Raw genomic sequence first — 13,976 nt, 5'->3', positions numbered from 1 at the left:
TCACCTACTGACCAGGGAGGTGCAGCTTTTATTGTGAAGGAGACGTTATGTTGTGTTTCAGGAACAGAAAGAGAAGTTCTTCATTTACTTTGAGTGAAGGATGAACTGATGAGACTCTGCTGGTCGGAGGCCGAAGGTCAAGGTCATGGCGATCTTACGTTTTAGTGAATGATTGAAGATCAGTATATTTGGTACAAGTTGATATTGATATACAATATGTTTGTCCGAGAAGGATTCACCTGTTGGATCCTTTGTTACTTGGGAATAGAAGGAGGCATTTGAAGGAGTCTCTGAAATGGAACAGCTTAGTCGTGCTTTAGCCTCTCAAGGAGTCAAACCCTGATAGAGACACATCTCATATTTATTGCAACTTAACCTGGTAGCTAGGAAACACTTTGGTGTTTGATTCCAGTTTCTTATGTCAGAGTGACTTATTTAAATGTTTAACAGCCAACATTCAAACACATCATCACCACTTACCACTGCAGTAAAACTCTTTATTCCTGTTGCATCATTTGAACAACGCAGTATTTTAAACACACACACAATCATAAGAAATCCTTCAGTTTATGAGTTTTCATTTATTTCAAGTCCCATCAGCAAAACTGCTCCAATCACATTTCATACGGGAAACAAAACCTTCAAATTAAAACCCTTTCCTGGTGACTGGTCAGGATGGCGACCTTCTTGGCTTTGGAGAAAATCTCCCTGAACGCAACCAGAAATATGTCAGCCAGTAGGAGGCTGTTCCTTTATTTCCTCATCTTTCTCTCTCAGGTTCCCAATTAAGATTCAGTAATAAATCTCTGGAGTTTCCTTCCTTTAATGAAGCTAATGATCTGCAGATTAGAGCAATAAAAAAAATCTAATCGTTTTAACTAGCCCTTTTTAAAACCCTTCATTAAAACTGGTTGTAAAGTATTTGTCGCACACACACACACACACACACTCACACACACACAGACACACACACTCACCACGAGACACAGGTCACAGCTGTCCAGCACTTTCTCTGCCCGGGTGAGGACGTCAGAGTCGAGCGTTTCTCCAAACCAAACCACAGCTGGTCTCAAGAGACCGTGACAACCTGTCTCAACTGCTCACACCTGAAACACACACACACACACACACACAGACACACAGACACACACACACAGACAGTCAGATAACCTCATTTGAAAAGAGCACTACCTCAGATCAGGGGTCAGCTTGTACCTTGGCAGCTGTAGAACTGGGATCTGGGTGTCATGTGTCTCAGGGTCAGGAGGTTCGTCTTTTTGTTGTTTCTCCGTGGAGTCGAACCAGAGACCTTTTCTGCCCATAGTCCAAGTTTCTGCCACTAGTCCACCGCCTCTACCGTCTTTCACTTTAGCAAATAAAGTTCAACAATTAAAAGTCAGATAATTAACAGTTGGCATCACATAGGCTTTGCGTGATTTGGCGTCAGAAACAGTTGTGTGTATTTTATCAAACAATGATAATTTAAAGTTACAGCTGTTTTTCTTGTCATTTCCTGACAAATCATAAAAGCATTTGAAATCTTCATGATCTTAAACAGATTCTGAAGGTGTAACTAACTCATATTTATTCTTTATTGCACATCACATTTCTGCAGCAGCTTAAATCAAACAGCTTTCTTCTACAGATTTCTTGACCTCTTCTTATTTTCACGTGTCCATCTCCACATGTTGGACCAAACCTCCACTTTCAATGTGTCTCCATCTCGTGGCGTGCGAGTGCGGCGGGTAACGTGCTCCCACAGGGGCCGTGGAAGTGGAACCTGGAACACAGTAAGGTGCCTTGCTCAGGGGCACTAGACAGGGTAGGGAGAATCCTTTTGGATTTTTGGACAGATCAATCCAGGTTCGTCTTTTTGTTGTTTCTCCGTGGATCAGGGGTGAGCTTGTACCTGGGCAGCTGTAGAACTGGGATCTGGGCGTCGTGGGTTTCCGGGTCAGGAGCTCTGAAAAGGGAGTTCAATAAAGAAGTTAATTAAATTCACTTAACACAGACGTTCCTGATTTCTGATATCCAGATGGGGCTCTTGTAATTAGCTGCTTGGTGACCACAGCTCATACAGCGGGTTCGGAACAGATTACCTGGTTTCACAGACACGACACAAGAGACATAAGTGCTGGAACATCCACTCGTTTTAGTGAAGATAGAAAATTGACCTCAAATTGTTCGATAAACTGACAAAATTGAATTTGTTGATTATTATTTGAGCAAAACAAAGTTACGAGAACTTTTTCCTTGTGTATTCCTTCCCAGTGTATGGGAGGGAGCAGGACCCATCCCGAACTGCTTCCTGAAGTTGATCACCCCTTCCTCTATCTCCTCAGCAGAATACCTGAGGGTGAATGAAGTCATGAGGATCTAACAATGAACCAAACATGATTTGTAATGTGATGATAAGTCGGTTCAGGTTGGTGAGCATGTGTGATTTTACCCTTGCTCCTCCATCATGACCGGTAGCTGCGCACACATGACCTCCAGCTGCCTCTGGCGCTGCTGCTCCGGGAAGTCGGCGTTGGGCTGGCGGAGGCGCTCGGCGTGGGTTTGCAACTCTCTTGAAAAAATGTACAGTTGTGTTTAACACATCCTTCTGTCAATATGTGATGTACAGTCAGACTTTCATCTTGTTTCTGTGATGTGTTAAATGTGTAGCACTTGTAGTCTGGGGCTAGTGTTAAGGTAAAGTACTAGATATCTTCCTAGGTTCGTAGGAGAGGTAAGCTTATTTCACAGAACAAGTTGAACAATTGACCAGTTTATTGTCTCTTTACTCAGTTCTACCTGTCTACCTGACGGGCAGGACTGGAGTATGATGTCTTTGATACACGAATCAGGTTCGATCTGGATTACACGGTTGGCCACACCTCATCCACGATCAGGGACAAGCTCGCCATCTCATCATTCGGGTTCAGGTTCTTCTGATGTAAATAAAAAACCAATCGGAGTTTTCAGTAGCAGATAACTATGAATGCACTTCGGTTGACACGCTCAAGTTGGACGTCTAGTTGGGAAATAACCTTATTAGTATGATTACATTTAGACTATGGTAATATTTTCAAGTGTTTTAATGTTATTTCCTACCGAAATCCGGGAGCTTTATCTCTATTAGGTATCATTAGGGAATCTCAGGAGAAAAAGGGCTTCTTCTTCGTGGGGAGTTCCCTTGAACGCAACGCATAATGCGCCCCCTTCTGGTGGGGTTTTTTTACTACTCCTTATATTAGTAGCCTGAATTTCATGAGGGTTACAAATGTAAAAGACTAATTCTGCTCAGGGACAATAGTTTATTCTTCTGTTTTTACACAAACACGCAGCAGCTTTCATTCTGAACGAGACATTTGAAAGGAGCCGGGTTAAATGCCGGTAGTGTGTGCTGTGTAGGGCTGCAACTAACGACTATTCTGATAGTCGATTAGTCACTGATTATTGAATCGACTAATCGTTGCACCCCTAGTGCTGTGCTCACGTCAGTGTATCGGAGGGAGCAGGACCCATCATGAACTCCTTCCTGAAGTTGATCACCCCTTCCTCTATCTCCTCGAGGAGCTCGTCGATGTTCTGAGTGATGACAGTAACTTCTCTCCCCTGCTGTGTGAGGAGCTCCTCACACTCGCTGATGGCCAGGTGGGCGGGGTTGGGATTCTTTGTGAGCATGACCTCGCGGCGGTAGTGATAAAACTCCCAAACACGCGAGGGATTCCGAGAGAAGGCCTCTGGAGTGGTGAGTTCCTGACACAGAAGAAAGGAGCCACTAGACAGGGTAGGGACAGATCAATCCAGGTTCGTCTTTTTGTTGTTTCTCCGTGGAGTCGAACCAGAGACCTTTTCTGCCCATAGTCCAAGTTCCTGCCACTAGTCCACCGCCTCTCCCATTGCTTCAACGTCTTTCACTTTAGCAAATAAAGTTCAACAATTAAAAGTCAGATAATTAACAGTTGGCATCACAGAGGCTTTGTGTGATTTGGCGTCAGACACAGTTGTGTGTATTTTATTAAACAATGATAATTTAAAGTTACAGCTGTTTTTCTTGTCATTTCCTGACAAATCATTGAAGCATTTGAAATCTTCATGATCTTAAACAGATTCTGAAGGTGTAACTAACTCATATTTATTCTTTATTGCACATCACATTTCTGCAGCAGCTTAAATCAAACAGCTTTCTTCTACAGATTTCTTGACCTCTTCTTATTTTCACGTGTCCATCTCCACATGTTGGACCAAACCTCCACTTTCAATGTGTCTCCATCTCGTGGCGTGCGAGTGCGGCGGGTAACGTGCTCCCATTAGCCATTAGCCATTTCTCCTTTTGTAAACTACTGTTGGCCTACGTGTTTCATAGTCAAACATAAAACAGCACACAAATATGCAGCAAATAAAGGTTTATTTCGGTACACACAGAACAGTACAGTACTGACACAGCCAGCATGAGAATGCAAGTTACAGTATGGACACAGAGAGGTCAACACAGAGGGCTACAGTGAGACACTAGAAAAGGAACAATATTTGATTACAGGTACAATACATGCATGTGTCAGTGCTGAATGTTTGGTACTAACAAGCACAAACTCTCTGTAACTCCTTGATGCGTCTGTGTTCTGTTCGAATGGAACCTGTTCACTTGTTTCATCCGCATGGCATTCCTATGAAGAATACGGTCCAATGTAGAGAGGATGGCGGTCTGGACGTTTCTAAATGTAGCATGGTCAGCCAGGATCCTAGTTTTTATTTGTCTGAGTGTGATAGCGTTGTTCTCATGAACCATATCTACAATTTCAGTCTCCTGTTCGGCTGTGTCAAAATGCGTGTTCTTCCTCCACGGTGTGGTTCTCTTTCAGTCCTGCAAAATATAAATACTGTGAGCACACTGTATTCTATTCTATTCCATTGTTCATCAAACAAAACAGAGGCTGAAGGCACTTTTATGCTGCAGTCCTGGTTGCAAATTGCTCAACAGACCTGAATGTTTAGAGATTTGAGTATTTGTGTGTTGTAGGTTGATGCTTTGAGATTTTACTTGAGAAGTGTGTGTTACAACTGAACATTCTGTGTAGTGTTTTGACAACAAGGTGATGTGTAATTTACATCAGAGTGTAAAGAAGGAAAGTCAGAGTCTAAACCCTGTACAACACTCCGCTCCATATACACTCACTTCACATCATATGTGATATGTGTTCATATAAACCATATTGATATTATATATCATTTTATACAATAATATTGTCTTTTGCACACTCTGTCTACATATTCTTACACTCATAGTATATTATATTATCTATTGTATAGTCAAATACTTATATTTATACCTCTACTATATATCATATATTATATCATACTCTGTATATTCTTTGTATATATAAGTCTATATACACATATGTATACATGTTATAATTATTATTATTATATTACTATTATTATTATATATACTGTTGCTGCCATTATTACTATATACTGCTATTATATTGGTATAATTACTATCATATATAAATATATATTATGTTATGTACTATATATACTGTCTAAAAATAACATACCATCATATCATTAGTACTATTACTATCATCTTGCCACTGCACCTTATCTACCTATTTATCTTGTGTTTCTATTTTTTATTCTTTCTACCTCAATAGTTTTTATTTTATTGTATTGTAATGTATTTTATTGTATTCAATATACCGGCTGCTATGACGACTTAATTTCCCTTCGGGGATGAATAAAGTAATCTATCTATCTAATGCATATAAGGGAGTGTGAAGAAGTGCCAAATTGAATCAAGCGATTGGTACATGAAGTGAATGTTGTGCAAATTGTGCCGAATTTTCGCTTTTTGTGTGTTAACTGAGAAAAACTAACAGTTAACATCACAGAGGCTTTGTGTGATTTGGCGTCAGAAACAGTTGTTTGTACATGTGTGTATTTTATTAAACAATGATCATTTAAAGTTACAGCTGTTTTTCATGTCATTTCATGATCTTAAACAGATTCTGAAGGTGTAACTAACTCATATTTATTCTTTATTGCACATCACATTTCTGCAGCAGCTTAAATCAAACAGATTTCTTCTACAGATTTCTTGACCTCTTCTTATTTTCACGTGTCCATCTCCACATGTTGGACCAAACCTCCACTTTCAATGTGTCTCCATCTCGTGGCGTGCGAGTGCGGCGGGTAACGTGCTCCCACAGGGGCCGTGGAAGTGGAACCTGGAACACATGTAGAGGAACGTTTGTCTTTGTTGATGTGACATAAGGATTTTATTGAGATGAATTTAAAAGTAAAAGGAAACACACTTGAAGCGCATGGTGGCCGGCGTGTCCTCCATGTTGAATTTGGCCACGGGGACGCCGCGGGCCGCCACCTGAGGAGCAAACATGGCCGCTGGATACACGATGGACGAGGTACCAACCTGCAGAGGAAGACATTTGTAAAGTTAAATGTAAACTGACAAGTGAGACCAAAAGAAAAGATTTATTCCTTTTATTTTAGAAGATTTTCAAAGATAAAGTATCTACTTTGGGGTGATGCTGCTATAACTTTTATCAAATACTATATATAACAGTAGGAAAATCAACTAATCAGTGAATGCTGTAATTGTTAAATTATAATAGATTCTCCAATGTGACGTGTCTTTCTTTATTTCCTCATCTTTCTCTCTCAGGTTCCCAATTAAGATTCAGTCATAAATCTCTGGAGTTTCCTTCCTTTAATGAAGCTAATGATCTGCAGATTAGAGCAATAAAAAAATCTAATCGTTATAAGTAGCCCTATTTAAAAACCCTTCATTAAAACTGGTTGTAAAGTCTTTGTCGCACACAAACACACACACACACACACACACACACTCACCACGAGACACAGGTCACAGCTGTCCAGCACTTTCTCTGCCCGGGTGAGGACGTCAGAGTCGAGCGTTTCTCCAAACCAAACCACAGCTGGTCTCAAGAGACCGTGACAACCTGTCTGCTCACACCTGAAACACACACACACACACACACACACACACACACACACAGAGAGACACACACACACACAGACAGTCAGATAACCTCATTTGAAAAGAGCACTACCTCAGATCAGGGGTGAGTTTGTACCTGGGCAGCTGTAGAACTGGGATCTGGGCGTCGTGGGTTTCCGGGTCAGGAGCTCTGAAAAGGGAGTTCGATAAAGAAGTTAATTAAATTCACTTAACACAGACGTTCCTGATTTCTGATATGAATATTTACTCAACTAAACAGGTACACGTGCACATTTCAGATACGTTTAAGGTAGTTTTATGTAAGATATGATTATTTGCAAGCAATTCATCTGGCCTTTGACAGAAAAAGTAAATTAAACATCAAAAAACTCTAAAAATCTCATAAATAACCTAGTATGATGATATAGATACTAAGAAATCGAGTCCTCACACTTACATTGCACAGTCACATGACAGCAGCATGTGTCCTCCAGGGGGAGCAGTCCTGTTTGCAGGGGGAAGCTGGGTAGTGTGTGTCTGTGTGTGTTCGCGGACCTGTTCAGGTTACAACACTCACATAATGACCAACACATCATCGTGGGGTCATGTGTCTCTGGATCAACAGTCACATGTTGACAAACAGTTTGACTGCTACACACGATGATCACTTCATCACCAAGAAAAACACACAAACCGGATTCTAACATCACAAAACCAACAAACATCTGAAAACATCACAGTTCCTGGATTCACGTCACAAATTGATTTAGTTCCAACACAATGAAATCACTTTGAGTTTAAAATCAGAGTTTTGTCTTTGACACAAAAGATCAAAACTCAAAACTTAAAAATGGGAAGTTTTCATTTCTGCATCAGGTGCAGAGCGGTGGTGGCTTTTCTCCTTTTGACCCACAGGTGGCGCTGCAGTATAACAGCAGCACATCCCAGTCAAAGCCTTTATATTCAGTCTATGAGTCAAACACATGGATCATTTCCTCTGTGACAAACCAGATGTAACGAGAAGAAAAACATCTCAGAGAGAAAAGTTCTGTTTCTACTTGTCTCTACTTTAATGCTCAATAAACATCCTTCCACCGACTGCACTGGAATCATGACTCAGCGTTTCTTTCCTCTTCAAACAAACAGGTGGAAACATCTCGTCCTTGGTGATCCAGACACTTCGAGTGGTGCCGAGTGCTTGTTCGTTGAGTCTGCTATTTTCACTGATATGAACAAAATCTGAATCTGACTTTGCTTTCTTACTCACTAATCTTACTTTGACATCATATCTGAGTAGTCTCACTTCCTGATTGAATCCATTTCTCTCTCTCTCTCTCTCTCTCATTGTATTTAGTTTGACATTATCACCATTAACTTTCCCCCTGTCTCCTCTGAACATGTATAAACTGTTTAATCTGCTTCCACTGTTGCTAATGTGGGAGAAACCATCTGAAGAGGGTGTTGAGATATCTATGTTTTGCTCTCTATCTTATGAATATATTTTACTATATTTTACCTACATTTTATCCTGTGAATCAATATTAACTGTGTAAACTATAGAATTAACAATATTACAACTGTTTCTTTTATCCAGGAGATATATAATTTCTGGATTCAAATACAGGGTCAAACACAGAGCGCAACCATCTGAGTGTCAAACTGACTGCAAAGTGCAACTTGGGGAAAGCCTGAGAAGGAAATTCATCTTGAGATTTGAGATAATGAAAGCACGGATTCTCAGGAAGGAGAGAGGATGTGCCCAGACTAAAACAATGAACCATTTCATGAATTATTATGTGAAAAACATATGAACTCCTCCTCTAAGGTCTGATCTGCTTGGTCTCTCCACTGTAAAAAACTCCCTTCTTGATAGAGACACCTGGTGGAGTAAACCTTCTCTCACAATGATGTGCTTGCAAAAAACTGCACTTTGAGAGACAGTTCACATCTGGCCAATTGCTGAGTGCGCTCAAGAAAAGACCCGCCTCTGTGTTGCACGCTGTGTCTCTTACAAATACTGTGGACTTGTATGGAGCTAGAACAGTCTCATAAGTAATAAATGCACACAGAAACGAATACATGCGCAAAAAAGATCCACAAATGTGCAAAAAAGATCCACATGCGCAAAAAAGATCCACAAATGTGCAAAAAAGATCCACAAATGTGCAAAAAAGATCCACAAATGTATTTGGGGATTCATATATATATATGTGACTCAAAACACAAATACATTTTCAATGCACACACAAATATCTTTCATTCCATATATACGTAAAAAAAATTCACATGTAAAACATAAGATTCATAAACATATTTCTGATGCACACACAAATAGAAAAAAAATTCACAAATATACGCATGTAAAAGTATTTGCAATCTTCATCAAATACATGTTTGGAGCTTGTTACATTCATATATAAACTGTTGGACCTGCATTTACAAAGTGCTTTTAATTTGTAAACCTCGCTGCATTTGTGTGTGGACTTTTGAGACTCCCCTGACAGGAGCCTGATCCACAAATGCGTTTTTTCTAAGAGGGGATCGTCTGTAGCCAATCAGATGTCTCTGGAGGTTTTTAGCCCGCCCTCCCATAGATATATATATAAAGACTAGATGTCTCGTCTGCGTTGCCGGCCAACGGAGACGAACGTCCGCACATGGCGGCCATCTTGCCAGGGGGCAGCTCGCTCACCCATAACATTGTGTTGGTAGCGATAACTAAACATTACTTGCTCAATTTTCAACCGATTTTTAAACGGTTTGGTTTGTTATAAACGTCCGAGATGTAGATATGACACTGCATACTTATGAATAATTATGTTATTTGCTAAAAAAAAAATTGAATAACTTATTAGTTTCATAACTTATAAGACATCTAGTCTTTATATATATATAAATCTATGGGCGGGCGGGTTAAAAACCTCCAGACTGCCGGCCCGTGTTTTAATGACGTCGTGTGGAGGCACTCTCACGTCTTTGGCTGTAAAGGAGTGAGACAGCTGATTGGCTACAGACGATCCCCTCTTAGAAAAAACGCATTTGTGGATCAGGCTCCTGTCAGGGGAGTCTCAAAAGTCCACACACAAATGCAGCGAGGTTTACAAATTAAAAGCACTTTGTAAATGCAGGTCCAACAGTTTATATATGAATGTAACAAGCTCCAAACATGTATTTGATGAAGATTGCAAATACTTTTACATGCGTAGATTTGTGAATTTTTTTTCTATTTGTGTGTGCATCAGAAATATGTTTATGAATCTTATGTTTTACATGTGAATTTTTTTTACGTATATATGGAATGAAAGATATTTGTGTGTGCATTGAAAATGTATTTGTGTTTTGAGTCACATATATATATAAATCCCCAAATACATTTGTGGATCTTTTTTGCACATTTGTGGATCTTTTTTGCGCATGTATTCGTTTCTGTGTGCATTTATTACTTATGAGACTGTTCTAGCTCCATAACCGGGCTCGACAAGGGCCGACCACCTCACAGGTCTGGAACAACATCTTCAAAGTGCTGGTTCTGGATTGTTCTGCTCCAGGTGACACAGATTCACTTCAGAGGAATCCAGCAGAATAAAAACAGACGCAGCATCAGGTTCCCTTTTCCCCGACAGGAATACATTTATTTGAATTTATTTCAAATGATAAAAACAAGGGTTGTTTAACATGAAATGACCACAGGTTGGTTTCTTCTTGTTAGAGTAGAGACAAGGTGCGAACCTGAGGAGACCAGCGTGACGCCTCACCTGTGGGTCAAGGTGAACGCACATGCTGGACAGGAAGTCGACTTTCATTTGTCCTTTGTGTCTCTCGTGTCCATCAGCCACCAGGCCCCCCCCACCCCCGGCTGGATGTTGCTGTTTGTAAAGAAACATGATCCTGAAAGTTTATTCTTGTTGGCAAAGTGTCACACGTCCGTTCAGCTCCTTCACCCTCATGTGGTCACACATCCAGAGAGTCTGCTCCATGTTCAACTCTTCACCATCTCTCTTTCCTATATTACAACCTTGTTACATACAAATAGATCAATAACTATGATTAACATATTCCATTATGTAAATACACAATATTTTTTTGCATTTTCAAATAGACTCGTTTCTTATTTACTCTGACGTCATCATCTTTCTCCAAATAAATCAGAATAAAAGCAATGGTACCGCTGAGAGCGACAACAGATGTGTGTAAGGCAACGACCAGCAGCTCGTCACAATTAAACAAACAGCACAAGCACACACACACACACACACGCACACACACACACACGCACACACACACGCACACACACACACACGCACACACACGCACACACACACGCAGACACACGCACACGCACACACACACACACACACACCCAGAGTCATGTGATTTCCAGTAACGGCAGGTAGGGGGAGGAGCCTCCAGTGAAAGTGATCAGACTCGTTCTAACAACAAGCAGCAGACGGAGGAGACGTGAAGTCTGAGGCTGGTGAGTGTTCAGCTACATTTATATTATTCACTCATATTATTTTACAGTCAGTGTTTTTCACTGGATCCCAGAGACAGATGTGAACAGCAGGTCTGGAACAAAGAAACTTCAAAGGACTTATTAACAGAGTTAACTCACAGTTTCACTTTTTATCTTCATCTGTTCATCAAGTGTTTAATAACACAACGTGTTTTCACAATCATACGTTACAGCAGTGGTCACCAACCAGTCACTGGCTGAGGTGTGAGTACCAGTGGTGGAAAGTAACCAAGTAGAAATACTTTGTTACTGTACTTAAGTAGATTTTTCACATACGCCTCTCTCTCTCTCTCTCTCTCTCTCTCTCTCTCTCTCTCTCTCTCTCTCTCTCTCTGATGTGTGTGGGCAGGGTGTGGCTCCCCATACATCTATTCCCTTTAGAATGATCCAGGTGCTCATGCAGGAGCTCGGTTCAGTTCAGTCTTTACTATTTTGTCTGATATTTGGCAGCAAAACGAGACTGTGTCCAGTTTTTTCTGTACCAGCACTGTGCAGGCTGTTAACAAAAGAGAAATCTTGTTTTGTGTGCCTAGAACTTGTTTCGCTTTGCTGAGTTATCATAAGGGGCATTGTGTATCACTCCTGCTACTGATGAGAGGTCCACGTTTATTGATATTTACAGAATGTTTTAGTGGAGAATTGTAAGATAGAGTGTGAACAGTATTACAGAGGGTAAGCACAATAAGTAAACCAACCTTTTCAATAAACAAATGTTGTTGCTTATAATTATTACTAGTAGTGACATCTGTAGAGGCATGAGTATTACCAGTAGCTATATCTGAATTCTTTATCAAAATGGCACAGCCTAGACATTGAGAGACAACCCATTGCGTGAGTACTTCTACTTTTAATACTTACACACACAAACACACACACATGTGAACATGATACTAGATGTTGAGTTTCCTTCTCTTAGTGGTCTCTTAGTTGAAGGTCACAGGAACTTTCACAAGCTTCTATTAATTAACTTTAGTGTAGTTGATTGGTTTGAGTGGAGATCAGGAAATGCTCAAGTTGCAAAAATACTTTGTTATTCAACGCTTGTTTATGGCTATGCAGGTTTATTGGTGGATTTACAAATGACAGAGAGAGAGAGAGAGAGAGAGAGAGAGAGAGAGAGAGAGAGAGAGAGAGAGAGAGAGAGAGAGAGAGAGAGAGCATGCATCTATTTCACAATAAGAACATTTAAAAATAAATGAATTGATTCGGTCGACAGAAATGCTGGAGTTCTTTTATTTTGAAATGGGTCGGCTACAGGAAGTGTTGCAAATATTTGTGTTTGTGACGTTTTCAACAGATAAACATTGAAACTGGTGTGAAAGATCATTTTACTGAGTTCTGCTGCAGCGCGGCCTGAACCACAACTGAGCCGCAGCCGGCCCGGTGCAACATGGACGAGGACACTTCAGAGCAAGTTGGACCCTCACACACAAAGTAAGAGACCTGCTACAAACATGTGAACCTCCAGACTGAATCCTCAGAGAATGAACCAGTGAATGATGTGTTCTGAATAAAAACATGTTTGTGTTGGCAGAGGTCAGGACCAGAGACTGAGAGCAGAGTCTCCAGGGTCCAGCTGTCTGTCTCTGAAGAGTGACTGGTCCATGGAACCTCCTATATTCTTCAGTAATGAACCTGGACCCTCACACACAAAGTAAGAGACCTGCTACAAACATGTGAAGCTCCAAACTGAATCCTCAGAGAGTGAACCAGTGAATGATGTGTTCTGAATAAAAACATGTTTGTGTTTGCAGAGTTCAGGACCACAGACTGAGAGCAGAGTCTCCAGGGTCCAGCTGTCTGTCTCTGAAGAGTGACTGGTCCATGTTTGAGCCTCCATGCTTCAGTAAAGAACCTGGACCCTCACACACAGAGTAAGAGACTGTTTCTCCTGTGACCTGCTCTGAAGAGGATCTAGTTTCCTCTAGTGTGGCCCCTGCATTAGGACACAGCTTCATTGAAGTTGGTGACTAATCTCTCAGAATCACTCAAAGAGCTCAGACCTCCACCAAGAACCAACACGCTCCTTATGAAACCACTTTGAAATCCACTAGAGCCTCATTTTAATTTGGATCTGCACCAAATTCCACACACTGGTGAACATCAGTCCTCTGAATATGCCCCCCCCCCATCTGGTTCACAGACCACAACCTTCCACCAAGTTTACTGGTAATCTGTTGTTTTTTTTAATCCCACTAACGAACCAACCAACACACAAACATACTGGGTGAAAACAAAACCTCCTTGACAGAAGTGATGACAACCTGTGACTGTGACATGTGAGTTATCAGGACATGTCTTCACAGGGAGAGGAAGAGGAGGAGTCATGTTTCTGAGGAGGAGCAGTCGTCCTGCTGTGCTTCGTGTCAGGACGTCCTGAAGGATCCAGTCTCCACCAGCTGTGGACACTGGTTCTGCAGACAGTGCATCACCTCATACTGGGACCAGTCTGGTTCTTCAGGAGACCCCTCCTGTCCCCAGTGTGGACAAAGATCC

General features: G+C 41.1%; 2 protein-coding genes and 1 pseudogene across 3 annotated transcripts in view; 1 reads left to right on the top strand and 2 right to left on the bottom strand.

Annotated features, from left to right (window-relative positions):
• Positions 1 to 324: 324 nt before the first annotated feature.
• Positions 325 to 4,648, bottom strand: LOC133010528 (NAD-dependent protein deacylase sirtuin-5, mitochondrial-like; annotated as a pseudogene).
• Positions 4,649 to 5,910: 1,262 nt separating this feature from the next.
• LOC133010527 (NAD-dependent protein deacylase sirtuin-5, mitochondrial-like) lies at positions 5,911 to 7,450 on the bottom strand. The gene is made up of 5 exons (XM_061078118.1): positions 7,425 to 7,450; positions 7,104 to 7,157; positions 6,859 to 6,982; positions 6,303 to 6,418; positions 5,911 to 6,215 (listed from the first exon to the last, which is right to left on the bottom strand). The coding sequence occupies exons 1-5, from the start codon at positions 7,448 to 7,450 to the stop codon at positions 6,143 to 6,145; spliced, it is 393 nt and encodes a 130-aa protein (XP_060934101.1). The 3' UTR covers positions 5,911 to 6,142.
• A 5,580-nt stretch (positions 7,451 to 13,030) lies between these two features.
• The window catches only part of LOC133011006 (NLR family CARD domain-containing protein 3-like), a 7,981-nt gene continuing 7,035 nt past the window's right edge, over positions 13,031 to 13,976 (top strand). For both annotated transcript variants that reach the window (XM_061078683.1, XM_061078682.1), the window contains exons 1-3: positions 13,031 to 13,134; positions 13,235 to 13,354; positions 13,787 to 13,976. The exon at positions 13,787 to 13,976 is cut by the window's right edge and continues 16 nt beyond it. In XM_061078683.1, coding sequence (XP_060934666.1) covers positions 13,085 to 13,134; positions 13,235 to 13,354; positions 13,787 to 13,976 — 360 coding nt within the window. In that variant the 5' untranslated portion in view covers positions 13,031 to 13,084. The remainder of the gene's footprint in view (positions 13,135 to 13,234; positions 13,355 to 13,786) is intronic.

Source organism: Limanda limanda, chromosome 9 (assembly GCF_963576545.1).
Source record: "Limanda limanda chromosome 9, fLimLim1.1, whole genome shotgun sequence".
Lineage (NCBI taxonomy): Eukaryota > Metazoa > Chordata > Actinopteri > Pleuronectiformes > Pleuronectidae > Limanda > Limanda limanda.
The sequence above is the reverse complement of the archived record's forward strand: the minus strand, read 5'-3'. Positions and strand labels throughout refer to the sequence as shown.

Coding starts and splice junctions, on each gene's coding strand:
- LOC133010527 (XM_061078118.1), bottom strand. CDS start 7,450: ATGCTGCTGTCATGTGACTGTGCAAT. Junction 6,983..7,103: donor CCAGTTCTACAGCTGCCCAG/GTACAAACTCAC, acceptor TGTGTGTTTCAG/GTGTGAGCAGACAGGTTGTC. Junction 6,419..6,858: donor GCTGTGACCTGTGTCTCGTG/GTGAGTGTGTGT, acceptor CTTCCTCTGCAG/GTTGGTACCTCGTCCATCGT.